Raw genomic sequence first — 12666 nt, 5'->3', positions numbered from 1 at the left:
AAGACTACAGAGATGTGGAAAGAAAAGACAGAAAGGGATGGCAATATATAGAGAAGAAATGATGGAAAATCAAAGGTAACATCACCTAGTAGTAGAGGAATGAGAGAAGATGAACACAAGCTGCTGCAGAGAGAGAAAATCAGTGAGAGGACAATCATGTAAAACTAAGGCAACTAGTAGCTAGAAATGTGGGAAGGGGCAGAACCCCAGACAGGGCAGAAAGGTGAGAGAGCAAGAGACATCTGTTTTTGGAGACCTTTAATGACATATCCCAGACACACGACCACCAGTCATTGCTGGCCACTTCACAAGTTGTCCCACCATCATTGGCAAAGTTTCACCACCCCCTCCCCAAATTGCCTGTGGTCGCTGCCCCCCTGGCGCCAGCTCTGGGAGGCGAGGAGGGAGGAGGCTGGGGCACTGGAGGCTGGGGCACAGGAGGCGGCACTCTGCCGCGCACTGAGCACATTGAGCTCCGCTCACACAGGCGCAGGCAGCAGCTCCCGGTACTTGGCGGCGGCGGCGGCGGCAGCAGCGAGGTGACTGTCATCCCGGCGGCTGCGGAGGTGAGAGGGATCCTGGCCGCGCTCTGATCATTCCCCTTTGTGTCTCCTCCAGCAGATGATGATGACGAGGATGGTGAAGGTAGCCCTGCTCTGTGTGCTTGCAGCACTGGGCTGCAGTGGGGCTCTGGCAGCGGCTGCAGCAGCGACGGGCAGGTCAGAGAGAGGCAATTTTCTGGATGATAAACAATGGCTCACCACTATATCCCAGTATGACAAGGACGCCGGCCACTGGAACCGATTCCGGGATGTGAGTGCCCCTTTACCTATGCGTATTCATTGCACGATGCGGCGGGCAGTGGGCACTGAGCGGCTGGTAGGAGGTGGGCACCTTACCGTGGTGACAAATGCCTAACTTTTGTGTTGCCCTGTGCAGTGCTGATGGACCCTCCTCCTTTCATGATAAACTTCAATGCCAGGATTATCCTGGGTACATGCCAGGGGGTAAAATGTCTCCAATCCTTCCAATGTAAGCGTCTGATGTCCACACTTGTGCCAGTTACCTGGCTGGCCTGCTGGCCGGGGCGATAGCTGCCATAGGTGACTCCCAGGCCTGTAGTTGTACCTACATTTCATGCAATTCTTGCCCGTCTGCTGTGCTCAGGTGCCATGCTGGTCCTGTAAGGAGATGTTCCCACTAGGCTGTATGATGTAGAATGCAGCACCTGAGGGTGCATGGAGCCTAAGGGCTGAGTACTCAATGTGACCTCCAAGGAGTCCGACTCGTGTGCTACCTTCAGCCATGTTATACAGACTAAGCTACGCCACGGCGCATGTTTGCTGCAATTGTCAAAAAGAGGTGACAAAGGCAAAAAAATCCGTCCTTTTCCTCCAATCTGCATTTTGTGAGCTCATTAGCGTCCTCGTAACGTTGCATGAAAGCATCCTATCGGTTCTCCGTTCCTTCTGTGTTGGCTTTGTGAAGTGATGACTGCAGATTTGGGATTATTAGTGATAATTTATTATGTTCCCTGAATTGAGTTTTGTTTGAATCAATAAAAAGTTTGGGAAAACTCTGTAGGAAAAGTGAAAGCGTTACAACGTGGCCAAATATTTATTATTATTACTATTGGAATGCAAATATTTCCTCAAAAAATGCACTATGATCCTAAAACAATGGATTGTGGGCTGTCCAGTGGTATAGATCCCTCTCCCCTGAACATTTATCAGGCATGCTTCAGAGTTTTCCTCCGTCAGAACTCATTAATAATGCTATCGCAGCATATACCCACAACTGTCGGCCTATAATTTCCCTGTGGGCTGTGTAAGGTAACAGTCTTGTTACGGTGGAAGAAATTTCCTATTTGAACCATAGCGAAAATATCCTTGGTGTATGAGCTTCCTGATAAAACTCTAAGATCAGGTGTTTCTCTAAAAACATGCACATTGTCTATATAACACCTACAGTCAGATCTTCCAGGTTGTCACTTTAATTTCTGATGTGCCTGTTCATGCTGAACGCAGCATCACTTTGGATTGAAGCACTCCATATATTAAGCAGTGGAGGTAATATACCCAGCTGCACGCTGGCAGTAAAGGATTGCAGGGCACATGGTGAGTCATGGCTTGTCTTGGTGTAATTCACAGTTTTAGACTCATCATGATCAATGGTAATTGTGCCTTTGATTGACATTGAGCAAAAATGTTGAGCAAATGGAATTTGTATTGTAATTACGCTTCTGAATTGCTTCTACGTCCCTGGATATTTTACTAGAAAGCAGGCGTGGAGTCAATGTTGTGTGAATTCCAAAAAGTTCTAGCTTTTAATTCAGAAGAACGGCACTTAAATAGGTTATGACAGCCTGGCAGTTACTCAGCTGAGCCGTGTACTGTTTGCTATTATACAAGAAGTCTGACAATGCAGCCGTATATATATATAAGACATTGTTTTGGAGATTACATTTGCAGGGATGTAACTTTTGTAAGTGAAAAGATGCCGGTAAGGTAACACTCTTCAAGACATTGACCAGGTATTGATCTCTCCGTAGGATATGTAATTAGTATCAGTGGGAGTTACACAACCAGTAACCCAACCAATCAGCTTCTTGCAGCTTTGGCCAATGAATTGATGATTTATCCTTAGGATATGTAATCAGTATCAGTGGGGATTACACACCCATACCTCAACCGTTGGATCAGCTTCTTGCAGCTTTGGCCAAGAAATTGATGATCTATCCTTAGGATATGTAATCAGTATCAGTGGGGGTTACACACCCAGCACCCCAACCGATCAGCTTCTTGCAGCTTTGGTGGTAGCTGGATGTAAGCAATGTACAAAACCAGAAAAGCACAGCTCCGTACTATGAATAGTGGTCCATCCTGCGTGATTGTTAATCTCTCCTGTGTGTAACCCTAGGGACAAAGTCAGACATACCTAGTGCAGCTCCATTTCAACTCTATGGGACTGACAGATGTAGCCACACACAGTTCCTGGATATCTCAGACTTTTAATGAAGTAACACTGTATATGTGTAATTACCATTCTGCTCAAATGGGGGACATGGAACCTCAGTCTTGCAGTCCATGAGAACCTCAGTAGTAGGGCCCACGGGATCAGGCACTCACCACCTATCCTGTAGGAATAAAGTTGTGATTTTGGGGACACCCCTCTATAGTAAGCAAAGTAATAAATTCCTATTATGGAAATGTAATGCAATGTTACAATACATATGCTGAAAAAAACCTATATAACGTTACACATGTGGATGTTTAGACATTTTATTAGTAAGTACTAAGATGTGCTCCTGTCAGGGTACGTGCACACGGGCAGTAAACACTGCGGGTTGGACGCTGCGTACATCCACGGCTTACCTGCGGAGACGGACATGCGTCGCGTCTTTCCAAACCCCAGCACCAGAAAAAATCAGCGCACAGCCATAAGAATATATACTTTAAAGGGTGCAAATAGCAGTAGTAATAGTGCAGAAGAAACAAGAGAAAAGCACTGCTATAAAGGAATGCACACCGTGAATTTTATATAAACATACAAAACACTTTATTGGCATAAACAATAAAAACAATTAAAATCAATACATCACTGCGGACCATCTGGACAACCAATATATATCTATATATGCACCCAATAGTATATAGCCTGTCAATAAATCACATATTTTTAGGTAGTTATAATAACATCCTACCTAACGGCTCATGGGGAATCTAAATAAGCACAGAAAAGCTCCCATATACATAGTGGGACATAAGTACAAGCTGTAAAGGCATAATACCCACAGCAAGATGCAACCCACCTATGTAGAGACAAGCTGAAATGTCCAGGGGACCGAGCGTACCTTCAGGGCTTCAGGAAAATGGCCGCCGCGATCTCCATCTGCGGTGGGTGCGGCCATTTTTCCTGAAGCCCCGGGCAGCAGAGCGCTCCATCTGCGCAGGCGCGGCCACCGGAAAGATGGCCGCGCCCACCGGTAAACGGCTGAATAGCGAAGACCGCGCTGTTATTCATCTCCTGGGCAGTGAATTCGCCTGCTGGACATGCGCACACCACTACGCCACCAACGTAATGATGAGCACGATCCTGGGGGACAAACAGCGCTGTGACCACGCCCATCCGACCTGACCAACTTGAGTGACAGGACAAAACGGCCATTTCACAAAGGTATTTCGGCAGCCTAACGGGGGTGTAAAGGCACCAAAAAGGCACTAATGTAAAGCCCAGCTCTGCCCCTATTTCACACTATTTTTATCTAATCTTTAAAAAACGGGGTGATAGGTTCCCTTTAAAGGAGTTACCATACTTGAGCTTCAAAAATGTATGGCCTCCTCTGTGTAAACCATCAATATTAGATTACCAGGGTTACCAGTAAACAGCTGTTTGAATGTGCCATGACATTTCTGCACGTGCTGCGGTTTTGCTAACTTGCAAGAGCCCTGCTGCCCATTCAAAGATCTGATTGTACGAGGCCCTGACCACCACTGATCTAATACTAATGTGCTATGACAAGGATAAGACATCTCATTTTAAAGTTTCTATAACCCCTATAAATATTTTTAGGAAGCGCAAACCAACATGACTGTATTTACAAGTCACTTTATACTCTTCTAGGATTGCGCCAGCATACCACATCTTCGCGTTGGTGCTTAACACGACAGAGTGCTTGCACTTCCACAGCTTCTTCTGTACTCCGCCAATGTCTCTACATTACTCACAACTAGTGTTGAGCATTCCGATACCGCAAGTATCGGGTATCGGCCGATATTTGCTGTATCGGAATTCCGATACCGAGTTCCGATATTTTTGTGATATCGGAAATCGGAATCGGAAGTTCCCAGTGTATGGTTCCCAGGGTCTGGAGGAGAGGAGACTCTCCTTCAGGCCCTGGGATCCATATTCATGTAAAAAATAAAGAATTAAAATAAAAAATATGGATATACTCACCCCTCCGGCGGCCCCTGGACCTTACCGATGTAACCGGCAGCCTCCGTTCCTAAGAATGAGGAGTTTAGGACCTGCGATGATGTCGCGGCTTGTGATTGGTCGCGTGAGCGGTCACATGAGCGGTCACGTGACCAATCACAAGCCGCGACGTCATCGAAGGTCCTAAACTCCTCATTCTTAGGAACGGAGGCTGCCGGTTACATCGGTAAGGTCCAGGGGCCGCCGGAGGGGTGAGTATATCCATATTTTTTATTTTAATTCTTTATTTTTTACATGAATATGGATCCCAGGGCCTGAAGGAGAGTTTCCTCTCCTTCAGACCCTGGGAACCATCCAGGATAGCTTCCGATACTTGTGTCCCATTGACTTGCATTGGTATCGGGTATCAGTATCGGCGATATCTGATATTTTTTGGATATCGGCCGATCCCTTCCGATACCGATACCTTTGAGTATCGGAAGGTATCGCTCAACACTACTCACAACTCATCACAGTATACTCTTTCTCAGTGCTTGGTTCAGCTGCCTCCACCTCTCTTGACATCAGTATGCTTTTATAGTATGCCAGAAACCTTAATGAACTTCCATGCCTTACTGTCATAGCTAAAGAATATCAGTTCATTAAACACAGGTTTTAGTCTCCTAGCCATCTCTCTTGTGCCATATTGTTTCACAAGGCAGACACAGTATATTGTTTCCCTCTAGCCTATCTGCTCCTTCTTGTAGGCAATAAATCTTCTCCTACATGGGACTAGATGGTAGCCACACCACTTTCCATTTACAGAAATAAACATGTTAGCTTCACTTTGTGGTAGCAATCATTGACCTCTCTCATGCAGGTAGGCTGGTCTTCCTCACCTCCGAAAAGCTACACCAAAAGCATTACAGGCTGGAGCTTGAAGCTTTGTTCCTTTGTATCCCTCTCTATAGCTCTGGTGTAACTCAGCATGTGTCGCAAATGCTACTCATTACCACTGCTAGATTTAACATGGATACTCTGCTACGCTCCAAAGCTTTCCTTCTAACCAGGGTTTCCAACTGCATGTGTTTGACCTCTCCTGTTGAGAAGCAAGATTTTTTTGTAAAGGAACCTGGATGCATCTTCTAATTCATATATCATGGTGCACTTGGCTACTAGCAACTTTTAAAAACCACAGCTCAGCCTTTGCTATTGGTAGTGGTTAGAAGGTCTGAAGGTGTTACCCCAAGAAATGTGTCAGGTATCCAGTGTTCCTCCTAATGGTTGTGCAATATTTCACACTTTTGTCACACTTCAGTCACAGCAAATTACATGGCAGTAAACTATGTTAGAGCCCCAATTCCTAAAATTTTGTTTGAAATGTAAAGAAAACAATATAGCCATAATTTGTTCACAGCAAAACATAGAACACTTATCAGAATTTGGAAGTTAGATATTTTTGCATTTCGTTCAAAAAAATGTACTCATTTAGAAATTGATGGCAGCAACAGATCTCAGAAAGCTGGGACAGAGTTAACAAAAGGCTGCAAAAGTAATCGGTGCTTCCAAAAAACAGATGTAAGGTCAATTTTCATCAAAAGAGCATGTTAGAGAGGCAGTGTCTCTCAATAGCAAAGCTGGTCAGAGGTTCATCACTGTGTGAACAAAATGCCTGTAAAAATTGTGGGACAATTTCAGCAAAATATTCTTCATCATAGAATTGCAACGACTTTGAATATTGCATTATTTACAGTACAGAATATCATCAAAAGATTCAGAGATTGTGGTGAAATCCATGTCCACAAGGGACAAGACCAACAGTCAGTGTTGAATGCTCAGAATTTTCAGATCCTCAGTTGATGCTGCATTAAAAAATACAGGATTATGTCATACAAATTATTTCATGGGCTCAGAAATACTTCCAGATATCGTTGTCTGTGAATACAGTTTGCTGTGCTATCCACAAATGCAAGCTCTATCATGTAAAGCAGCCACATATCAACACAATCCAGAAATGCTTCATTTTTTTCTTTGGGCCAAAGCTTATTTAAAATGGTCTGAGGCAAAAGGGAAAACTGATATGTGGTAAGATGAATCAAAATGTGAAATTTTTTATAAGGAACTAGGATGCTGTGTACTGTGGACTCAAGAAGAATGGGACCAGCCAGCTTGTTATCAGTGCACAGCTCAAAAGCCTTCATCACTGATGGTATAGAGATACATTAGTGCCTATGGCATGGACAGCTTAGACATCTTGAATGCTGAGCAGTTTTGAAGAGGTTATAAACCATACATGCTCCCATCCAAGCAATGTCTATTTCAGGGAAAGCCTTGCATATTTCACCAAAACAATACTAAACCATACTGCATCCACCACAACATCATGGCTTCACAGGAAAAAAGTTTAGGTGATGGAGAAAACATTTGGCACATTATATAGTAAAAAATCAGGTAAAGAAGACCCAAGGCTCATGAGTAGAGTTGAGAGAATTTGTTCAGAATTAGTCACCGAATCTGAATTTGCCATATTCGTGTCATATTTGGACTAGTGATGAGCGAGTGTACTCGTTGCTCGGGTTTTCCCAAGCACACTCGAGTGACCTCCGAGTATTTGTTAGTGTTCGGAGATTTAGTTTTTGTCACCTCAGCTGAATGATTTACATGATTTTATAATCAAACTGTCTAACAGTCGCAAATCATCCAGCTGCTGCGAGGAAAACTAAATCTCTGAGCAGTCATAAATACTCGAAGACCACCCAAGCAATGAGTATATTCGCTCTTCACTAATTTGGACCCTATGCGTGCCGAATGTATGTTTGATGTTCGGTAATTTCTACTTCCATTGACTCTAATGACGTTCGGCTGTGTTTGACGAATATTACAAAAACAATATTCGCTGCCGATCGTATTCGGAACTGAACGCAAACAAATTCGCTCAACTCTACTCATGAGCACTTAGATCCTACATTACACTAGAATGAGACAATATTAATTTCCCAAAACTCCTGCAATGTATCTTTTTACCTTACAGACTTTTATAGACTGTTGTGAAAAGAAGATGGGAGGCTACACAATGGTAGACATGGCCCTGTCTCAACTATTTAGAGATATATTGCTGCCATCAATTTGTAATGATTTTTTTTTCAAATGAAATGGAAAAATGTCTCACTTTCAACTTCTGATTTGTTCTACTGTATATTCTGCTGTGAATAAATTTGGTTATAAAAGATTTGCAAAACATTGCATTATTATCTTTACATTTTACACAACATCCCAACTTTTTGTTGCATTGAGTTTGTACAGTATTTTCATTGGCATATATTTACTGTATGTATAACACACTGCATACCTAACTATATTAGGCATAATGACACCCAGTAACAGTGGTTGGCTAATGATATGCAGCGAGCACACTATTGAAGGAACCTTTTATGTTCCAAATGTTAATAAACTGGCGATTTGAAATTAATTTGCAGGATAATAGTGTTCTAAAGCTGCCTATCCACCACCGTTAAAGCCTGACTACCATGAGGAAATTAAATTTATTCCACTCTGCAGCCTCTGACTCTCAGTGATAGAGGTATGCTGGCCGGCATGGCTTCAGACATCACTGAGGGCATAGTTAACAGTGGCGGTAAGCTTTCTCCGGCATATTGACTGACAGCCATGTCTGCCGTATATCAGGGCAGAGACGTCTGTCAGTCAATGTGCTGGGATGTGCTTATAGCCACCCCTCTCTGTGTACTGAGTGATCTCTGTAGCCTCATCAGCATGCGTCTGTGATTCCAAAACAGTGGCTCAAGAGAGGAATAAAGGTAATTTCCTCCTAATAGCGGGGCTTTCAGGGTAACGGCTAAACAGCTCTAAAACGCAATTAAATACAGATTAACCCCAAATATGGAAGTTAATGGCATTTGTTGACGTGACAGGTTCCCTTTAGATAACATAAAACGTAACATTACATATGCATAGAAATGTAATTTGCACAATAATAAAGCAACATCAGTAGAGAGGCGATGTCTCCACCATAACAGGGTCAACTTTAACCCACTTAAGCAGGAAAGTTATGTATGTTCTTGACAGTCCAGTACATAAAAGTTGGGTTCATATAGCATCTATCCTCAATGGTTGTAAGAGGTGTGGCACACCCATATTCCATCTGCTTACAAGGAAGACACAACTCATGAATCGGAAGACTAATGCACTTCCGTAGATAAATAGCAATAAATCTTGTGCCAGATTCCCTTTAAAGTGGATTTTGCATTCACTTTTTTTTTAATTTTAAACTTAGTATCTCCTTCAATTGATGCTACTTCAATGATTCTGGAACAGATTTTCTTTTTTTTCTGTGGCCAGTGACATAGAGGAGAAAAAGCAAATATGCATAGAGAGAAGTACTGTGGGATTTGCTTAGTTGTTCAAAGGGAAAATTTGCTTATTGGGGGGCATAATTTTGAAATAGAGGAGCACTGAAAAAAAGAAAAGATGTTCCACCATCACTGGAGCAGGGCCGATCTGAGGAGGTGCTTAGTTTAAATGAAAAAATCCAGTGAAAGGTGCTGTTTGTTTTTACTAGTTTTGATCAAGCACCAAAATGCTTGAGTGCTTGGTACTCGAATCGAGCACGTCGGATGCTCAGACGTGCTCGACTCGCGCAGCGAGCATAATGGAAGTGAATAGCAAATTCAAGCATTTTTCTGGAGGATCTATCTTTCTGGCTCAGATAATTCAAATGAGCTTTTAATGGGAACCCGAACACTCGGGCAACACACGATACTCAGCACTGGCTCGGTACTCGATCACCCTGATGTTTGATTGAGCATTGAGCAGTGCCTAGCATGCTCACCCATCACTACTACTTATCGTCTGAAATGAAGGAGTAAATAATCCAGTGAAAGGTCTTTTTTAAAGGGAATCTGTCAGCAGGTATGTGGAGTTGGAGTCGATGTCCATTTCGTCGGAGTCGGTATAAAATTGACCAACTCTGGCTCCTAAAATGTATAATAAATTGGGTACAGTAGTTTAATGCTGTATGTGTTGTAATTTTTTCATAATAATTTGGGAGAGTTATAAAATGCCATATAAATGTCTGTTCTGTTCCTGATCTTAGTTGAGATGAATATGTGCTGAATTTTATGTACATGCTCAGTAGTGACCAGAGTAGTGTCATCGGAGCTGTGTCGTCGGAGTTGGCAGTCGAAATTGAGAAGTCGGAGAGGGAAGTTTGGCTTTACTGACTCCACAGCCCTGTCTATCAAGTCATTTTTGCATACTATACTAATAGTATCCTGAAATAGGGCTTGATGAATCTCGAACTACTATAAATATCTCCACCCTATTATTATTAAAAACTTTAGTAAGCAGAGTTTTATCTTATGTCAGTGGTTCCATTGGGGCCTTTACCTTAAGCCCTTGAAAACGAGATTTTGGAGTATGTGTTCACAGTAATTATCCACCTGTTGGATGCGAGCTCTAAGATGTGGTCAGTTGAGTCTTGGACACTTAATGAGATATCCTATCCCTGGAAGGATCCACTGTAGTGAAGGTAAAACATGGCCTAATACAATGACTACATTCCATTACTTACATGGATATCTATAAACTCCGAAACATTTTGGTAAATTTTCTGAAAACTCTCCCTTCCCCACAGTGTATGGCGTTAACAATGACTGCCATCATCTTTGTAAAATGCGACAAATTCAAAAATCCTTTGTTCATGATTTTGCATTCCCAACAGGCATAAGACATGCCCAAAGAGATGTACACTTCATAAGGGCATCATAAGAGGGGGTCCTTGCGTATGACCCTGTGAGCCAGAATGTATTACGTGAACATGGCATTCTTCGGAAAACAGAAAAAAAGAACAAAAAACAGATCCTATTCAAATTCCTTAGTACTATTTTAATATTCTAAATCTGTATTTTATTTTGACACAACTTGATGGGAGAACAAAAATACAAATATGAAGCTGGCACTAATGTACGTGGTTCCTAAATCCAGAGCCCTTAATAATGAGGTCTATTTAGCCATCCTTGATTGTGTATTGCTTTGAAAACAAAGCTGTATTAAAGAAGACAAAGCCATTGCAGATATCTGCATAATGATTACTGCTCAGTTTTCACAGCTGAAACTAAAACGTCAATGGCAACAGCTGGGCTATACCCAAGGACAGTGAAATATTATAGGGCGATGCTGGAAAAACCAGGATAAATGTAGCTACCAAATCATTAGCCGGAATAGACCTTCAAGCATAGCCCTACACTTACCTAATCTGATGTAGTAATCAGCTGTCGGGATTGTATATACAGGCTCTAATGCCATGTTGCAGATTTGAACATCAGATAATAAAAAGCTGAGTAAATCTAATAAGCTTAAATGCAGTTTAATGCAAGATCACTGTAAAGAACATTAAAGCGTAATTATTCCAAACTTTTATAGCAGTAAAACTGTTTTGTGATGAAATCAAATCATGTAAAAGTCTTTCCCAAGAATATACCTGTTTTTATATCAAACCCTGATCCTGCCCTGCTTTATTCATTGTGATTCTTATGGCTATACAATATAGTGCAACATGGGCTCCCTGCACAAGCCAATAGTGATATCAGTGCTTTACGTGATTATTTTACTTTTAGTGTAAATTCATGTTACCGTAATTAATCAGAATATTTCTCTTGACTGTAAAGAGGGTTTTCCTTTCAATTAAATTTCTTCACTGGCTGCAGTTTTCTAGAAAAGCTAACAAACCGGGCTTTACTCACCTTCCCCTGGTCCAATGGGTGTGGTTCTGACGTTACCTTGACAGCACAGCAGCTAATGACGGTTGTGGGGTGTTCCAGATCCCACATTGATGGAACGCCCCATTCAGAGCTGCTGAGCTCACTAACGGGCTGCTGGGCTGTTGACGTGCTGTCAGGGCCACAATCATTGCCAAACACCAGGAACAGTGGCAGAGACTCCATGGTGGACCTGAGGAAAGTTATTATAGTGCAATTTTTGTTTTTTACAGCAAACTGTGGCCAGGAAAGAAATTTAATTGACAAGGAACAACGCCTTTAATTTGTAATGCTATACATTGACAACATAGTATATTACCTCCCATACAGTGCACAAATAATATGCAACCTCGAAATTAAATTCCCTTTAAATAGAACCTGTCATTTGACATAAATATGTAATCTTTACTTTGTGTAAATGTCACCGTTCTCCACAATCAGGATTTTTTATTATTGTTCCTGCACCTCACTGTTTCTGAGATATGACTGTAGTAGAAGCATGATCCTCAAGAAGACACCCTCAGAGCATAGTGGAGTATCACTCCTCTTAGAGTAATGATACAAGGGTACATTACCCTTACTGATGCATATATATTTCAAAATATACCATAATATGGATTTGCGATGTTTTATATTCTTATTGAAGGTCTTTCCGTTGACCCACTAGTTCTTCCACCATAAACTTGAGACTCTAATTCAGAATGTGTGATGGTAGATAGGTGAAAAATATGCCTATGATATTGCATGTCAAGGTTCCAAAAACTGAATCCTGTTCCCTATGTTTGGTCTGCATAGGAAAGTGAAGCAATGACTGAACTTACCAGTTACAGGAGATACTGGATGTGATATGCAAAATTGTGCCCTCCTTATTTAAAAAAATACCTTTTGCATTGACATACAAATCTCGTTATCCCCTTCTTTCCACAACTCACACTCCGGTGAAGTGATCTTAATTTACGTCAACCTGCAGATGTTCACC

General features: G+C 42.0%; 1 protein-coding gene across 3 annotated transcripts in view; it reads left to right on the top strand.

Moving 5' to 3' along the window:
- Positions 1-420: 420 nt before the first annotated feature.
- SPOCK3 (SPARC (osteonectin), cwcv and kazal like domains proteoglycan 3) overlaps positions 421-12666 on the top strand; it is a 524762-nt gene continuing 512516 nt past the window's right edge. For 2 of the 3 annotated variants that reach the window (XR_013220006.1, XM_077279469.1), the window contains exons 1-2: positions 421-539; positions 622-813. Coding sequence is in view for 2 of the 3 variants with exons in the window: in XM_077279469.1 (XP_077135584.1) it covers positions 622-813 (192 nt within the window). In the remaining variant the exon portion in view is untranslated. Of the gene's footprint in view, positions 540-618; positions 814-12666 lie in introns of all 3 variants that reach the window. The other variant, XM_077279470.1, reaches the window with a different exon arrangement.

The sequence above is a fragment of the Ranitomeya variabilis genome, chromosome 1 (assembly GCF_051348905.1).
Source record: "Ranitomeya variabilis isolate aRanVar5 chromosome 1, aRanVar5.hap1, whole genome shotgun sequence".
Classification (NCBI taxonomy): domain Eukaryota; kingdom Metazoa; phylum Chordata; class Amphibia; order Anura; family Dendrobatidae; genus Ranitomeya; species Ranitomeya variabilis.
The sequence above is the reverse complement of the archived record's forward strand: the minus strand, read 5'-3'. Positions and strand labels throughout refer to the sequence as shown.